The following is a 19,326-nucleotide window of genomic DNA, read 5'->3' as shown; positions in this document are numbered from 1 at the left end:
AAAAAAAAAAAAAAAAGAATAAATATGCTTATGTGGAGATAAATAACAGGAATAGTTAAAAGTCAAAGGTAGGATCAGAACTCAGATATATCGAGTGATAGGACTGGAAAATGCTAAATTTTGTGGTATTACTTAGCTTTTAAAAGATGTTTTACTTTCTATTTTCTAGACAAATCATAATTTTAAATGTCAGGCAGAAATTTGGCTGATATAAAGATACAAAGCAATTTTCCTCCTAGACATATTTTTATAATCTGTAGGTATATTTTCTATGGGAAAGGCCTGTGAAATTCAAGCTAAAAGTAGTAATTTAATTGATAAAGCAGTAATTTAAATCATAAATTACAACTGTAATCCTAAATTGTAGCACTAGAGCTATTATGTGATTTCTACTTAGATTGCCTTTTTTTCTGTTGTGCTAGGTTACCTAATTATGTTCAAATGCTGTACTTATTTATGACTTTTTTTTTTTTTTAATAAATCTCTGGATTTTCATGCCTTCATCCTTGTCCATATCTCCTCTTCCAAAGTGTGTGTTAATATCTTCTCTTACTCTTTAAAATTAAATAGCATTTTATTGCAGAAGATAAAGGTGGGCCAATTTTATTTTCACTTTTCAGAGCTTCCGGTTAGTTCACCTCTTTGTCATGCAGTCCTAAAAACTCTCCAATGTTGGGAACAAGTTCTTCTCCGGCGACTTGAAATCCATGGAGGGCCACCTCAGAACTATATCGCAATTCATACCTCTGAAGAGAATTTGTCTTCAGGTCCTGCCATTCTTCGGCATAAAGCTTTGCTGGAACCTACAAACACACCTTTCAAGTAAGTTTTCCTATGGGTACTCTTTCTAAGTAGAAGTATTACTATATTGGACAGTTATCAGGTATTATTTAGAGAAAAAATATTGAAGGGTTTCCTTTAATTTGGGGATAGTGGTGGTTCAGTGGCAGAATCCTCACCTTCCACGCGGGAGATTCAAGTTTTATTCCCAGCCAGTGCATGTCATGCACAGCTACTACCCCTCTTTCACTGGAAGCTTGCATGTTGCTCAGGTGCTGAACAGGTTTCAGCAGCACTTCCAGGCAAGGTAACTAGGAGAAAAGTCCTGGCTATCCACTTACTAATAATCAACCAGTGAGAAAACCCTTTTCATTACCACAGTCCAATTTGCACTGATCATGGAGATGGTGCACAACTGGGCAGTGTTTTCTTCCATTGTGAATGGCATCACCATGTGTCAGGAGCCAACTAGATGGCAGCTAACAGCAAGTTTATTTGCTGTTCTGTGCTCATATCTGTGTTTTTATGATGCATATTGTTGTCTATAAGTCAGAAGTCAGCAAACTTTTTCTGTAAAGCTCTAGTAGTAAGTACTTTAAGCTTTGCAGGCCATAAAGTGTTGTCACAACTTCTCAACCCCACTGTTGTGATATGAAAGCAACCATAGACAAAATGTTATGTTAAAAAACATGAGGCTTGTTGGATTTGATCTGAGGGCCATAGTGTACTGACATCTTCTCTAGATCAGGGCTATTCATAAAACTGGTCAGCAAACTGTTTTACTGTCCATGTGAAGATAAGAGTTGGCACCAGAAGAAGGCTTGTTTCATCAGGAAGTCTTGCTACAGAAAAAATATCATCTGAAGTAAGCACTCTGCTTAGTGAGTTAATGACATGGTTGAGTTACATTCTTGCCTAAACTCTAAACTCATTGCTGAGCAATGACAGAGAGTTTTTGGACTGGTGCATGTCTGTATACAGTATTTTGAGTAGCATTCATCCTAGATCACTTCTAGGAAGTATATGTCCATAGGTCAAAAGTCAGCAAACTGTGGCTCCAAGAGCCAAACCTAGCCTACCTTGTGTCTTTGTAAATAAAAATTTTTATTACCAGCCATACCCATTCACTTGCATATTACTTGTGGCTATTTTCCCACTATGATAGCAGAATTGAGTAGTTGTAATGGAAACTAGATCATCCACAAAGCCTGAAATATTTGCTCTCTGGTCTCCTAAGAAAAAATATGCTGGTAATATGGTCTGATTCTAGTTAACTTAATAAACACTCATATAGAGTCAAGGAAATGTGGTCAGGTTAATCAGAAATACTTGAAGCATGTCATTTATTGTCTCTCTGTAGATCCAAACATCATTTGGCACTTTCTGTGAAGAGGCTTTGGCAGTACTTGGTAAAGCAGGAAGAAATTCAGGAGACTTTTATCAGAAATATATTCACAAAGAAACGGTGTCTAAATGAGGTCTGTAAAGTTAAAACCTGTTCACTGCTTATTGAAATCTTTTGTATATCATGTTACAATAGAATGAGTTGCATTTTACAGATTTTTGGGAATTTTTTATAGCACAGTATGTATTGTGCAATTAATGCTTAGAAAAGTGATTCAAAAGAAGAGAGATAATAGCATTTTGAAAGTATGTCAGATATAATTAAGACTTACGTTTTCAAAAACATGTTAAGATTTTGAATATTTTCGTTTTTTCTGTGTTATAATCACCAGTTTAAAAGACAGGTTGGAATTTTCTGTGATGTTTATATAAGAGTTGAATTTCATTGTAGAAATTTAATTTGCTGAAAACATTTCAGATATACACATTTTCTTATTCTATTGATTATGCTTACATTAATGAAATTTTGCAAACTGAGATATAATTACACTATAACTGGTTGATTATACCTTGATATTGCTGTCATAGAGATTATTTTTCTCCATTTTGTTCAGTTTTACTGAAAACTACCAGTTTGATGATAAGAAGAACTTGTATCTGAATGTAAATTAACTATCACTTCCTTCTTTGAGAAAATTGTTATTAAAAAAAAAAAGGTGAAATAAACAGTGTACTTAGTGATGTAGTTAATTCCATATCTCCTCAGAGACCAATAACAAAGAGTTTGAGACCAGCAGCTGGCTTGTAGACCACATTTTAAGTAGCACTGAACCACCATGAAACAAAGCTTTGTACTTTAAATGGAAGGAAAGAAAGGAAGATATTTCAAATGGAGAAATGAGAAAATAAGTTGGCTTCCCAATATTCACGTTTGGCAAAAAAGCAAGATGGCATCTAATCTTAGAAAAAGGGAGAATTACATACATCTCATTATTTTCAATTTAGGAACTAATTTTTAAGATGTAACCACACACACATTATTGAATTTTTGCCTGATTATGTAAATGTACTCAAGTTAGTCATTCCAGAGAACAAAATACACTTGATTTCCATTATTCACATTAGTTATGTCCGCTTGAATATAAAATTAACAAATACTAAACCAGTCTTGTTTGACCTCAGCTGATTATTTTATCACCACTCTGTACAAGCACATGTCTATAAATCTCTGCAAATCATTGCAGAGATTTTTAGTGAATAGATGAATTTGTGAATATGAAATCCACAGATATTGAGGATCGATTAGTTGTAGTGTCCTTGCTGACTCAGGAAACTTTTGACCTTGTATACCTTGATGTAACATTGAAATGTAGGGTGACAAAAGAGTATGTGTTTAAACCTTATTATATGTCTTTTAAATTTTAAACCTTTTTATAAATCTCTGGATTTTCATGCCATGTATTTAGTATATGAACTACTGTTACACAGCTCAAGAAAATGTTTGGATAAATAATTAACAATGAGTGTGCTAGATAATAGTATCAATCAAACTAATTGTGTTAGTCTGGTAGCATGTTTACTGGTGAGATAATGTTTCTTATTTTACTTTAAATATATCTTTATCTAAAATAATTTAGTACAATTTAAAGTAACTTGATGTAGTATAAAAAGCATTGCTGCATTGTTCTATACAGTAAGCATTTTTACTTTGTTTCTTCCTTAGTTTCTCTGGTATACCTAGGTTCTCTGGTATGCATATGCAAATTTGGTATAATTTCAAGTATAATTTTGATTGCCTGCTTACTTACTATAATTGTAAAAATAAATATATGTGTGTATATAATAAAATTAAATATTTAGCATATTTGAGATATGAAATAATCTGACAAAAAGCAAAACACTGGTAAACTACTAGATTAGGTGATTGAGGGAAGGGAAGGAAAATAGCAGAAGCAAGCCAGAATGCACAAGGATAGCAGATAAACAAATAGAACTATACATTTTTAAATCTTCTGTTATTTTATCCCTACTTTTCTAAAAATTTTATTACATCATAAGATAATTTAAAAATTATTTTTATATTGTAATTATCTTAATTAAAAGCATGACTATATGTTTTGTACTAAAAGCTTATACTGATCAGTAAGCTATGAATTTTTGTTTCTTTAGTTTCAAAATGAGTGTAATACCCCTTACTTTGCAATGTTTTGAGCAGTTGATTTAACTTACATAAAACCTGGAGAAATTAATTATAGTTATTAATAATTGATTCTTAATGTTTTGTTGATAATGATAATCTTAAAGATAGTGATTTTTTGATTAAGGGACTATGGAAAGAAAAATTTGATATAATAAAGCAAAGGTTGGATGGAATTAAATACAGTCTGCTTAAAAATATATTAATCTTTAGTAGAAAGTTGACTAGCCTGTATTTGGTGTTAAAATGTCTTTCTATCTCTTATTTTTATAAAATTATGATTATACATAAATATCTGAATTCAAATCACTGTGATTTTTCTTTTCTAGGTGGGTAGGAAAATAGAGGTGTGAAATAGATGTATGGAATCCACAAATATTTTGAATATGGAGCTCTGGTGCTATAGTGGTTAAGCACTAGGCTGCTAACTGAAAGGCTGGCGTGTCAAACCTACCCATCTGCTCTGTGGGAGCAAGATCTGATGATCTGTTCCTATAAAGATAACAGTCCTAGAAAACCTTATGTAGCAGTTCTGCTCTGTCACATGGGGTCAGTATTTGGCAAAATCTACTCAAAGCACACAACAACATATTTTGGATGAGAGATGGTAAAGAATATGTAGAGGCTAGTCCTTTTGCTTTTTTCCTTATGTGTTTGAAAATTAAATTTTACAACTTCTTCCTCTGATTCTAAAATCCTGCTATATGTTCAGGTCTTTTCTTTTCCTGTATAATGTGGTTTACTGTTGGGTGCAGTTTTTAAATAAAAGGTCCACACTATTTTTGAAAATTAAGTACAGGTGACTGCAAATATGCTATGCGTGCATCTTTCCTAGCATAAAATTTTGATAGCTGCTATGTGTCTAGTTTTTCTGTTTTCTTTCTTTTCTCTGAGAAAAACTGAAGGTCTTGAACCGAGTCTTTCTTTGACAAGTGCTAGTACCCCCCTGTTATGAAGGAAGTATGCCTCCCAGCAATTTAGTGACTGTTTCTGGCTAAAACAAGAGAAAGAAAATTGGAAACCTAGAAATCAAACTTTTCCAATCAGATTTTCCTAAGGGGTAAGATAGCATGAAAACAGGACATAGTAATGCATGAGAGGTAGTACTCTGGTACCAGTAGCTCTGAAATTTGTGCTTCTGGCTCAATCATCCTTTAGTGTCGACTTTACATTTCAAAGTAAGTTAAGTGAGTTAAAAATTTCTTACAAGAGAAAATAAACTTTATAGTGGTGGTTAATGAGTTCAGAGAAATTATGCTTTCTCAACCCCCTCACTGCACCCCATACATGCTTCTAAGGTTTATGAAATTTTAAATATAATAACTCAATGCAGTGTTGTTTTCTAGAAAATATGGTTAAAAATATAATTTTAAAAAATATGCCCAATATTTTGCATGTTACATTTCGCCTTTACTCTTTGTCATGTGGTTATTCTTTTTTGATTAAGTCGTTAGAGGACAACAAAGAAACCATCAAAAATTCTATGATGGAGGAGCCAAACATCAATAAGGTACAAAATAGCATTCAACTGATATTAGAAATTGCATTCTCTAAAGAAAAAAGGTATTTGCATTTTAGATTTAGACTGGATTTTTTTCCCAGTGGAGTTATTATTCTTTTTAATTTTAATAATTCAAATACTAAGATTGAAAAGTTGTTTCTTTTTTGCTAAATAAGAGAATGCAGTTTTAAAGGGAGTTGAATGTATCCTGTTTTGGCTGTAGACTTTTCTGTCTGAACTCAGCTGTAGTTCTTCATAAATGTAATTACAGTGGCACTTGTAGAAGTATTGTACAGCAGTATTGTTCCATTTCTATAAGCATCATTTTTGAAGATTCTCTCCTGTAATATTACTTCCTTAAAATAAAGCATATTTATATCATTTATTTTATTAGTAGGAGCTCTGGTGGCATAGTGCCTAAGGCATTTGACTGCTAACCAGAAGGTTAGTGGTTTAAACCCATCAGCCACTCAACAGAAGGAAGACAGGGCAATCTACTTTTGTAGAGATTTACTTTCTTCAAATAGAACACATTTATTATATATCATTTATTTTATTGGTAGAAATAGCATATAGGACAATGTGTTGGGCATAGTAAGTACAAGTAATTGAAGACAGAAGCACAAAGTATGAGAATTTATAAATATATATAAAAATCATAACTCCTAAATGTCCTATGATAACATACTCATACATGACTTTGTTGAGTAAAATATTTAACCCATGTATTACATATTCATTTTGGTTCATTTATTTTAACACAATCTCTGCAGAGTGATTTTAGGGAGGAAACTTTTCCAAAAAAAAATTTTTTAAGCCTACAGAATTCTTCTCTCTTGTCTTCCCCAAAAGAAATATTTTAATAAAATAGGGGAAATAATTCTATGCAATTAATAAAAAAATATATTGATTTCATAAGCAAATTTACATATGGCCCATATTTTGGAAATTTCTAATGGCCTTTGGAAGATTTGAGAGACTGACTCAGATTTTTAATATGTTAACCAAACTTCTTTGCTTGGATAATCATTACTTAGTACAGCCTGTGCATTATAAGCAATTCTTATACAAAAATTTTTCTTTGGATACTGTTTATAAAATGTTAATAGTATTGACATATTTCTGTAGTCATCTCCATGCTGCATCAAAATGCTATCATTCATTTTTTGGTTAGCATCATGACTGTTTTTGGACAGAATTTTCCAAACCCTCTAATATAATTTTTTTTTAATATAGTTTTATTAGGTACATTGTTGTTGTTAGTTTTGGCTCTGACTCATGTATAATGGAATGAGATATTGCCTGATTCTGTGCCATCTTCATGATTGTATGTTTGAGTCAGTACATTGTTGAGCTGTTGTGTCACTCTATTTCATTAAGGGTTTTCCTTGCCATCCCTGACGTTTTGCTTTACCAAATAGGGTATCCTTCTCTATCAGTCTGTCCCTTCTGATGACAAGTTGAAGTCTCAGACAGTATTCTGTGATCCATAAAGATTTTTGTTGGTAAATTCAACAGTAGATCTCCAGACCTTTCTTCTTGTTCTGTCTTAGTCTAGAAGCTTCTCTGAAACCTGTCCACCCTGGATAACTCCACTGGTATTTGAAATACCAGGGGCATAACTTCCAGTAGCATAGCAACATGCAAGGTACCACAATATGACAGTCTGACAGATGAGTGGTGGTTATTAGTGTACTTAAAATAACTGCACATATTTAAAGTATATGGCTTAATGTTGGCATTCATATAAGTTCATGAAACTATCACTACAATCAAGGTAATGAATATATCTGTCACTCTTCCCCTCAAACAATTTCCTTGTGCCCCTTTTAATGCCTCCTTTATCCTTCCTTTCATGCATTCTTCCTTCCGAGGCAAACCACTAGTCTGATTCTTGATTCTGTGGCTAAGTTTGCATTTTCTGGAACTTTATATAAATTGAATTGTACAATGTGTACTTTTTTTTGCCTGTGTTCTTTCACTTAGCATAGTTATTTTGAGATTCGTCTATATTTTTGTGTGTTTCAGTAGTTCATTCTTTTTTATTGCTGAGGAATATCACACTGTAATTATACCACGATATGTTTATCCATTCACCTGTTGATGAATATTTCCATTGTTTCCATTTGGGGGCTATTTTGAATAAATCTGCTGTGAAGGTTCAAAGTACATAAAAGAACATATTTGGGAATATACGCTTTCATTTCTTGTGTGTAAATGTATAGAAGTTGAATAGCATAGATCATATGGTAGGTTGACTTTTTAAGAAACTGGACAACTTTTTTCTAAGGTGGTTACCATTTTACATTTTCCCTGGCAGTGTATGAAATCCAGTTGCTCTTCGTCCTCGTTAACATTTGTTGTGGTGAGCCCTTTTATTGTAGCCATTCTAATACGTATGTAGTGTTAGCTCATTGTAGTTTTAGTTTTAATTGAGCATCTTATCATGTGCCTATTTGACATTTATATATCTTTTTACTGAACTGTCTTTTCAAATCTTGTTCTTATTTGGTATCAAGTTGCTTTGTTTTCTTCGAAATTTTCTTATGAAGCTCTTTATATATTCTCAATACAAATCCTTTATCAGATATTGTAAACATTTTCATTCTCTATTAACAGTGTCTTTTGAAGTACAGAAGTTCTTAATTTTGATGTGGTCCAGTATATCAATTTTTTCTGTTTATGGAATGTACTTTTTGTGTCATATCTTTGCTTAACCTAAACCACAGAGATTTTCACCTATATTTTGTTGTAGGTGTTTCATAGTATATGTTTCATGTTTAGATTTATGATCCATTTTGTTATATGGTCAGAAGTATGGATGGCAGTTCTAGTTTTCTGTTTTTTCTTTGTATCGGTGTATCAGTTGATCCCAGCCGTCTGTCAGTTTGTCTTACTATGGTACCTCCTTTGTTGCTATGATGCTGGAAGCTATGCCACTGGTATTTCAAATACCACAAGCGTTACCCGTGGTAGACCGGTTTCAACAAAGCTTCCAGACTAGGACAGACTAGGAAGAAAAGCCTGGGGCTCTGCTTTTGAAAATTAGCCAATGAAAACCCTATAGATCATAACGTAATACTGTCTAATATAGGCTGAAAGATGAGCCCCTTAAGTTGGAAGGCATTCAAAGCATACAGTGGCTGCAACAGTGGATATGAGCATACCAGTGATTGTGAAGATAAAGCAGGACCAGGCAGTGTTTCCTTCTGTTGTATATGAGATTGTCATGAGAGAGAGCTGATAAAGTGGCAACCAGCAACAGCAACAATCAATTGATCCTTTCATCCACTGAATTGCCTTTGCTCTTTTGTCAAAAATCACTTGACATATATGTGTGGATCTATTTCCAGACTGTTTAGGTCTGTTGATTCGTCAATTTTTTATCTAATACCACACTATCATCTTTATTGTAGCTTTATAGTAAATCTTGAAGATAGGATAGTGTAAGTCATTCAAATTTGTTCTTTTTCAAAATTGTTTTAGCATTTCTACATTTTTTGTATTTCCATGTGAATTTTTAGAATCATTTTGTCAGTTTCTAGAAAAAGAAAGGAAAAAAAACTCAATATTGAGCCTTTTGATCCATGAATATGATGTCTCTCCATTTATTTAGACATAAAGTATTTTGTATGGTTCATTGTACAAGTATTACACATCTTTTGTGACATGTATCCCTAAGTATTTCATATTTTGATGCTATTATAAATAGTGCTCTGGTGGTGTAGTGCCTAAGGCATTTGACTGCTAAACAGAAGGTTGGTGGTTCAAACTCACCAGCCACTCCATGGAAGGAAGATTGGGCAAGCTCCTTCTGTAAAGATTTACTGCCTTGGAAACCCAAAGGAGGTTGCTATGAGTTGGAATCGATAGTAGTTTCTAATTTCATTTTTTGTTGACTTGTGTATAAAATTAAAATCAATTTTTATATGCTGATTAAACTTGCTCATTATTTCAGTAGCTTTTATGTAGATGCCATATATGATATAGAAATAATCATGTTGAAAATACAGACAGTTTTACTCATTACTTTCTGATCTGGATGCTTTTATTTACTTTTCTTGCATTATTACTTTGGTTAGAACTTCCAATCTAACATTGAATAGAAGTGGTGCAAGCAGACATTCATATCATGTTCCTGACCTTAAGGAATTAGTCTTTCACCATTAAGTGTCCAGTCCAATCAAATTATATAAAACATGACTTCAGATCTTACATTTATTTACTAGATATTTAAGACTTTATTCATCATAATTTTTTACTATTATTTTGTGTGGCCTTTAGCAAATTAAAGTAGTTCATTATACATGCCAATTTCTAGATCTAATTTTAGCTAACTATATCACATCCCCGCTTTCTTCCTTTCCCAGTTTAGAGTCCATGATCTATCATTGTGATCACTCCCTTACATACACCCCTGACTCTTTTGTCCTGTTCTCTCTACACTGTACTTGTCTTGGAAAATCCCAGACATTGATAGAGAAAAAGCACAAACCATGGGTGCTCACTTCACTTAGAATACACCTACAGATACCAACTTAGCATGCAATTATAGTAAAATATTTTATAGTAAATTTGGTTTTTCATTCTTTTTTCTGGTCTCCTCACTATTTCCCCTCTCTTCAAACTTTCGGTATTTCATTTTCACTCCCCACAGATAACCTTCTTTGTTGTCAAAATAAATATAGTCAGCAGAAATTTTACCTAGTCTTTCCACCATTAATTTTAGCTTCTACTGGTGGTACTCTGGTACCGTAGTATCTAAGGTATTTGACTGCTAACCAGAAGGCTAACGGTTCAAACCTACTAGCCACTCCTTGGAAGGAAGGTTGGGAAGTCTACTTCTGTAATAAGACTGCCTCAGAAACCCAAGGAGGGGTCGCTAGGAGTCAGATCCGACTCGACGGCAGTGAGTAGTAGTGGTATTAGTAGTAGTGAGCAAGTACTGGTGGTACAGTGGTTAAAACATTTGACTGCTAACAGAAAAGTCAGTAGTTTGAACCCACCGACCATCTGTGGGAGAAAGATGAGGCATTCTGCTTTCCTGGAGATTTATAGCCTTGGAACCCTATGGGACAACTCTGTTCTTTAGGGTTATAATGAGTTGGAATTGACTCAATGACAGTGGGTTGTGGTGATGGCTTTATATACAGATATTTTGATATGCCTCCTTTGACATTGAGTGAACTGTCATGCTTTTATCTAAGGCCAAATATTCCACTTAAGCACTGATCCTGTTTACTCTTACCTACCCAAGAACTTTGATTTGATAGCTAATAATAAATTTTTGCCTCTTAGAGTAGTCTCATTAGCATGAGCGAATATATTTTAATGTCTAATCTATCACGCTATCTCTCTACTCCCCTATGCAGCAAAATTTAGTTAATGGAATTGCCTACACTTGTATCTTTTACTTCCTTATTTCTTATACTTTTTGAAGTGTAATTTATTATGTGAGCTGGGTGTACATGGAAGGTAGGTGTTTGGAGCACCCAGGGTAGTTTGGGTAAACAAGCCAGGTGCACAGGGTAGTCAGGTCGTTGGAGCACCCAGGGCAGGCTGGAAAGCAAGCCAGATATGCACTGGGAAGGCGAGTGTTGGAGCGGCTGGGGGAGGATGGAAAGTGAGCAGAGCAGTTTGGAACAGCTAAGGGAGACAAACTTGTCTGTCAGTTTGTCAGTGTACTGTGGTGGCTTGTGTGTTCCCGTGAAGCTGGAGGCTATGCTCTTGGTGTTTCAAATGCCAGTAGGGTTACCCAAGGTGGACAGGTTTCAGCAGAGCTTCTAGACTCTGAAGAAGGAAGAAGGAAGAAGCCAGCCACTTCTGAGACAATTGACCAGTGGAAACACATGAATAGCCATGAAAAACTGTCTGATATATTACTGGAAAACTTTTATGAATAGCCCTAAAACATTGTGCAATATAAGGCTGGAAGATGAGCCCCTCAGGTCGAAAGGCACTCAAAATAAGACTAGAGAAGAGCTGCCTCCTTGCAGTAGAGCTGGCCTTAATGATGTGGATAGAGTAAGGCTATTGAGACCTCCATTTGCTGATGTGGCACATCTCAAAATGAGAAGAAACAGTTGCAAACATTCATTAATAATCAGAACATGGAATGTACAAAGTATGAATCTAGGAAAATTGGAAGTTGTCAAAAATGGAATGGATAAAGATTGATATCATAGGCATTAATGAGCTAAAATGGATTCGTTTTGGCCATTTTGAGTCAGTCCAACTATATGATCTACTTTGCCAGGAGTGACAAATTGGAGAGGAATGGTGTGGAATTCATCATCACAAAGAATGTATCAAGATCTGTCCTGAAGTACAACATTGTCAGTGATAGGATAATATCCATACGCCTACAAGGAAGACCAGTTAGTACTACTATTACTCAAATTTACACACCAACCACCAAATCCAAAGATAAGGAAATTAAAGATTTTTGCCAATGTACACAGTCTGAAATTCATCAAACATGCAATTGAGATGTGTTAATCGTCACTAGTGATTGGAATGCAAAAGTTAGAAACAAAGAAGAATCACTGGTATTTGGAAAATATGGCCTTGGTGATAGAAATAACACTGGAGATCGCATGATAGAATTTTGCAAGACCAATGACTTATTCACTGCAAATACCTTTCTTCAACAACACACACAGTGGCTATACACATGGACTTTGCCAGAAGGAGTACACAGGAGTAATATTGACTGCACCTGTGGCAAGAAGTGATGGAGGAGCTTATTGTGGAACAGGCTATCAACTGCTCGTATGCACATTCAAATTGAAGCTGAAGACAAGTAAAACAAGTCCATGAGAACCAAAGTTTGACCTTGATTATGTCCCTCCTGAATTTAGAGACCATCTAAAGAATAGATTTGATGCATTGAACACAATGACCCAAAACCAGAGGAATTATGGGATGGCGTCAAGAACATCATCCATGAAGAAAGCAAAAGGTCATTAAAAAGACAGGAAAGGAAGAAAACACCAAAATCAATGTCAGAAAAGACTCTGAAACTTGCCCTTGAACGGAGAGTAGCTAAAGCAAATGGAGAAAATGACAAGATAAAAGAGCTAAACCGAAGATTTCAAAGAGCAGCTCAAGAAGACAAAGTAGGATGAGAGCTGTTACATCGTGGGAGATTGTAATCAATGTCATGAAACAAAATGTGTGTGAACTGCCAAATGGAAAATGAATTTGCTCTGTAAACTTTCACCTAAATCACAATAAAATTTTTTTAAAAAAGAAGACGACGACAAAGTCAACTATAACGAATTGCGCAAAGACCTGGAGTTAGAAAACCAAAAGGGAAGAACATGCTCATCATTTCTCAAGCTGAAAGAACTAAGGGAAGAATTTAAGCCTTGAATTGCAGTATTGAAAGATTCCATGGGCAATATGTTGAATTAGGCAGGAAACATCAAAAGAAGATGGAAGGAATACACAGAGTCACTGTACCAAAAAAAAATTGGTTGACATTCATCCATTTCAGGAAGTGGCATATGTTCAAGAACCAGTGATACTGAAGGAAGATGTTGAAGCTGCACAGAAGGAATTGGCGAACAACAAGGTTCCAGGAATTGAGATGTTTCAACAAACAGATGCCCTGCTGGAGGCACTCACTTGGCTATACTAAGAGATTTGGAAGACAGCTACCTACCCAACTGACTGGAAGATAACCATATTTGTACCCATTTCAAAGAAAAGTGATCTCACAGAATGTGGAAATTATCAAACAATATCATTAATATCACACGCAAGTAAGATCTTACTGAAGATAATTCAAAAATGGTTGCAGCAGTACATTGACAGAGAACTTCCAGAATTGCAAGCTGGATTCAGAAGAGTATGTGGAACGAGGGATATCATTGCTGATGTCAGATGAATGTTGGCTGAAAGCAAAGAATACCAGAAAGGTGTTTACTTGTGTTTTATTGACTATGCAAATCATTCAATTGTGTGAATCATAACAAATTGTGGATAACATTGAGAAGAGTGAAAATTCCAGAACACTTAATTGGACTCATGAGGAACCTGTACATAGACCAGAAGGCTCTTGTTCAAACAGAGCAAGGGGATACTGCATGGTTTAAAATCAGGAAGGGAGTGATTTTATTCAGTCTGTATGCCATACTTATTCAGTCTGTATGCTGAACAAATAATCTGAGAAGCTGTACCATATGAAGAAAAACATGGCATCAGGATTGGAGGAAGACTCATTAACAACCTGCAATATGCAGATGACACAACTTTGCTTGATAGAAGTGAGGATGACTTGAAGCACTTACTGACAAAGATTGATGACTACAGTATGCAGTATGGATTGTATTTAAGTATTAAGAAAACAAAAATCCTCACAACTGGACCAATGAGCAGCATCATGATAAGTGGAGAAAGATTAAAGTTGTTGAGATTTCATGTTATTTGGTTCTGCAATCAACACCAATGAAAGCAGCAGTCAAGACATCAGATGATGTATTGCACTGGGCAAATATGCTGCAAAAGACCTCTTTCAGGTGCTGAAGAGCAAAGATGTCCCCTTGAAGACTAAGGTGTGCCTAACCCACGCCATGGTATTTTCACTTGACATTTTATGTATATGAGAGCTGGACAGTTTATAATGAAGACTGAAGCGTTGATCCTTTTGAGTTATGGTGTTGGTGAAGAATACTGAGAGTACCATGGACTGCTAAAAGAAGTAACATCTGTCCTGGAAGAAATGCAGCTGGAGTGTTCCTTGGAAGTGAGAATGGTCAGACTTCATCTCACCTTCTTTGGTCATGTTGTCTGAAGAGACTATTCTCTGGAGAAGGATATCATGCTTGGTAAAGTGGAGGGTCATTGAAAGCAAGGAAGGCCCTCAACAAGATGGATAGACACAGTGGCTGCAGTGATGGGCTCAGGTATAGCAAGGATTGTGGAGCTGTCACAGGACCAGGCTGTGTTCGTTCTGTTGTATATAAGGTCGCTATGAGTTGGAGACGACTTGATGGCACAACAACAATTTATTATTAAATACTTAAGCCATTCAAGAAGATTTAACAAATAATGTTGCAAATCCTATATACCAACAGCCCTGCTTAAGAAGTAAAGCATTATCAATTCATTTGAGTGCTTCTATAAGCTTTCCCTAATGTACTTCTTCTCTGTTACCAATTGTCACATTCTCTGTAATCGAGTTAAGTTTTGTCTCTAGTTCACTCTGATTCACACTGATTCACAGTTACATTCATTACTAAAATTCTGTTGTCAATTTTCTGTCCTCCCTAATTCAGCTTTTTGATACTGTTGGCCTCTACCACCTCCTTGAAACTCTTGTTTCCCTTGGCTTCCGTAACATCAATATCTTCTATTTCTTCTGTTAGCTAATTGACTACAATCTACAGAATCGGCTGATTTTTTTCCTATTCTTGAAATATTGACATCCCCTAGATTTAGTTCTCTAACCTTTTCTCTTCCCTGTCTTTACTTTTACTTTGGGTTATATCATGGCTTTAAATATTATCCATAGGCTGCTTTTGTTAGGTGTGGTGGCACTTGACTCAGACTTATAGTGACCCTGTGTGAAAAAGAACAAAACATTGCTCTGTCCTGCACCATCCTCACAATCCTTGCTATGCTTGAGCCCATTGTCTTAAGCACTGTGTTAGTGTCCATCTCATTAAGGGTCTTCCCCTTCTTCCCTGACCCTCTACTTTACCTGGGATGATAATCCTTCTCCAGGGAGTGGTCCCTTCTGACCACATGACCAAATTAGGTGAGATGAAGTCTGGCCATTCTTGTCTGATTGCACTTTTTCCAGGATAGATTTGTTTGTTCTTCTGGCAGTCCGTGGTATTTTCAGTATTCTTCACCAACACCCTAACTCAAAAGCATCAATTCTTCTTTGGTCTTCCTTCTTCATTGTGCAGCTTTCATATGCATATGAGATGATTGAAAATACCATAGCTTGGTGTAGGTGCGATTAGTCTTCAAAGTGACTTCTTTGCTCTTAGACACTTTAAAGAGGTCCTTTGCAGCAGATTTGACCAGTGCAATAGAGCACCCATAGACTAATAACTCTAAAATCTATGTAGCCCCAACTTACATCTTGCATATTCATATCCAGACTTGCATATATAATCATATAATGGTTACCTCCCCCTGTATTTCAGACCACAGAACTTTTCTATATTCCTTACTCTTACACCAAAGCCACTTCTTCATTCTTGTCCATCTCAATAATTCAATTTTCAGACCTGAAAACTAGTCATCATACTTGATTTCTCTCTTTCATTCACACTGCAATTAAAAGTTATACAAGATAAAATAAAACAAATCAACATTATATAGTAAACAACTTTGTTGATTTCTAATAATTGCTTCATTTTTTTTTACCTCAGTTTATTGTATGAAATGTTGATTTCATAATACTCTTTTCTGAGTTGAAAGATATTTTGTACCCATTATCTGAGGTAAGCAGAAGGTCAAATATATTAACCTCATCTAAATTATACTGAATTATGGTTTATTCAGCTATTAAAAGGATTACTATGCCTTTCAAGTGTTTCAGTTTTCCTTCTATAAATTGAAAGTTATTTTAGACTAAAGATCAGTAAATTATAGCTAGCCAGCCAGCCATATGCTACCCACAGCCCATTTTTTTTATAGCCCATGAACTAAGAATGAACTTTATTTCTAAAAGATTGTTTAAAAAAGAAAAGAAAAATAACTGCTCTGTGGTCTGCAGAGCCTAAATTATTTACTATCTGACGTTTTAACATTTATAACATATTATTAAAGAATTAAAATAATTAAAAATTTGGTAAAGTAATCTTACTGTAATGATCCCCAGTTTTACAATAAAACCTACACTCGTTATTAATGATAAGATTAATATAATTAATTAAGTGCTTGGAATGTCTTTTTCTTTTAAAGTCAATTCATTGTAGCTTGGGAGGATAACCAATTAATGAAGCTGTGTGTTAGACAAACTGACTTTTTATATGTGAAAAAGTTAAGTTTGAAAAAATTAAAATTCCCTTGCAAAATAAAATTTTTTCATGGATAATTACTATATAACATAGTACCTTTGGCATAGAAATATCTTAAAAGTTTCTTAAAATAATATATGCAACTATTAACAGATTGCCATATATTTTCTGTACTGTAATCACTATCTTTTTGTATTTTCTTTCTCTCCATTTAGATAGAAGCAGATTTGGGATATCCTGGAGGTAAAGCAAGAATTATTCATAAGGAATCTGATATCATTACTGCCTTTGCTGTTAATAAGGTGAGTACTTAGACATATTTCTTCTTGTGGTTGGAGAATTTATTCAGTATTTGTATTTCCCTTTCCCAAAGCTACTTCTCACCCTTAAATTTCAGTTTCATAATTTTTTAGAGTGTTATGAAATCTTTATATTAGTTGATAATTTATTATATAATTTCAGATACACAATGGTTAAAATAATGTTTTCTTACTATAAAGGGAAATATCAGGTATTTATATAGTCAGTAGCCTTTAGAATTTATACAACACATAGCAGCTAACTCAAAGAAGAGCTTTTTCATTTTCTTATATGAGTATGTTGAAAGTGGTTCTTATATTTGATAAAGTTCAAGGTTTTATATGACTAATGGAAATTCTTTCTCTTTCAATTATAGTTAATTTTAAGTGCTGAACTACTGTGTTTTTACGGTGTACTCCTTAGCCTTCTAATTAACGTTCTCCTTAAAGATATCTAGATCCTCACAGAAGAGATGGCCTTAGGCCCAATGGTCCAATGTTGAACCTTCTCTTAGTCATTTTCACCTTTTTTCTTCTCTGATTGTCTTACTACAAAGTTTCTAGTCAATTCTTGTAACTTCTAGTTGCTCTTTGTTTCCTTTGTATAAACTTTAAGGATATATATAAATATACATATATTTGTATATTTATAATTTTCATTTATTTCTGTTTCTGAAAGTAATTTTTAATATAGTATTGATTTTTTTAATTCAAATATTTATGATTTTCTATTTCTTAGATGTATATCTTACACAATAACATTAGCTGTTCAGTAATTTTTTTAATAGTTGATTATCCGTCTTATTGTGCTATGTTTTCTTCCATTTTTTCCTAGATAATCCCATTGTCATTCTGTCCTTATAGCCCCTATGTCCTTCCTCTAATAGACATTCTTGAGCAATAATTAGTTCTGTACCAGGCAGGTAAGTATAGAATCAGCTCCTTAGCCAGGTAGTTCTCATGTTATAACCCTTAGATGGCATGATTCTTTCCTAGAGGCTCTCAAATACAAAATCATTGTCTCTGGTGGCATAGTGCCTAAGGCATTTGACTGCTAACCAGATAGCTGGCAGTTCAAACCCACCAGCCACTCCTCGGAAGGAAGGTTGGGCAATCTACTTCCATAGTGACACCGCTGTGGAAACCCAAGGAGGGGTCATTATGAGTCGGATCTGACTCAGTGGCAGTGGGTTATGCCCTACAATATCTGTTCCCTAATAGAATATGTTTTTAAATATTCTGTGTTGTAGAAACAAACTAGGTTTTTTAAAAACTTATGTAGCTAATAATGAATCAGTATTCACACACATATGTATAGTTTGCTTTTCTTTGTGTATGAGTGTGCCTAATTTTTATTTCTTCAGATTTCATATTTTTAAAATAATCTTGCTAGATTTAGAGCTGAAAAATGGCACTGTCTTAGTTACCTAGTGTTGCTGTAACAGGCATAACCACAAATCGGTGGCTTTAAAAGACAGAACTTAATTTTCTCACGATTAAGGGTTTGGAAGTCTGAATTAAGAGTCTGAAGTGTGGCCTTCGGGGAATGTCCCTTTTGTGTCTATTTCCGCTTCTAGTAATTGCCAGCAATTCTGGGTATTCCTGAGCTTTCTAGATGCATCTGTCTCTGTCATCTGTCTTCCTCTTCCCGTGTGTGTGTCTCTGTATCTATTCTGCCTTTTTTTTTTTTTTAGTACCTCAAAAATGATTAGCCTCACTTCCAGTAAGATGGTGGAGTAGGATTCTCTTCAACAAGGAAAAGAGAAACTGATTGACAGAGATACAGAAGATAATCCTGGAGCCCTGAGCTTTGAAAGAAACTATACAGAAGTGGATTTGGCACCAACTTGTGGAAACACTTGAATGTAAACAATATGGAGATGGTCAGAGCAGTGGGCAGACTGTCTGCTACAGCCTGAATATTTCCAAGTGGTGTTGGGACCTGAGAATTGATCTAAAGATCAGCCCTGGTCACCAAGGGCTGCAGAGAAGACTCCACTGTTGGCCTATGACAAGGAAGGGAAACAGCAAGGAGGGAGAAAACCTGAGCTGTGGACTTTCGGCTGTCCAGAGGGCGCAGCCATTTTTAATGCTTACAGATGGTGGCCATTTTGGATATTTAAAGTGACCGAGGGCAAAGCCATTTTGAATGTTTCCAAGCTGTGGCCATTTTGGAAATTTAAAGTGACCAAGGGCACAGCCATTTTGAATGTTTATAAGTGGTGA

The 19,326-nt window shown here is 34.8% G+C and overlaps 1 protein-coding gene across 1 annotated transcript in view; it reads left to right on the top strand.

The window, feature by feature from the left end:
* Positions 1 to 19,326, top strand: part of DMXL1 (Dmx like 1) — a 302,187-nt gene that overhangs the window by 250,993 nt on the left and 31,868 nt on the right. The window contains exons 32-35 of the mRNA XM_007949162.2: positions 621 to 822; positions 2,141 to 2,258; positions 5,769 to 5,831; positions 17,017 to 17,103. Coding sequence (XP_007947353.1) covers positions 621 to 822; positions 2,141 to 2,258; positions 5,769 to 5,831; positions 17,017 to 17,103 — 470 coding nt within the window. The remainder of the gene's footprint in view (positions 1 to 620; positions 823 to 2,140; positions 2,259 to 5,768; positions 5,832 to 17,016; positions 17,104 to 19,326) is intronic.

The sequence above is a fragment of the Orycteropus afer genome, unplaced genomic scaffold (genome assembly GCF_000298275.1).
Source record: "Orycteropus afer afer isolate SDZICR_OR568_19922 unplaced genomic scaffold, OryAfe1.0 scaffold00240, whole genome shotgun sequence".
NCBI lineage: Eukaryota > Metazoa > Chordata > Mammalia > Tubulidentata > Orycteropodidae > Orycteropus > Orycteropus afer.
Note: the sequence above shows the minus strand (reverse complement) of the source record. Positions and strands in the feature narration are given on the sequence as shown.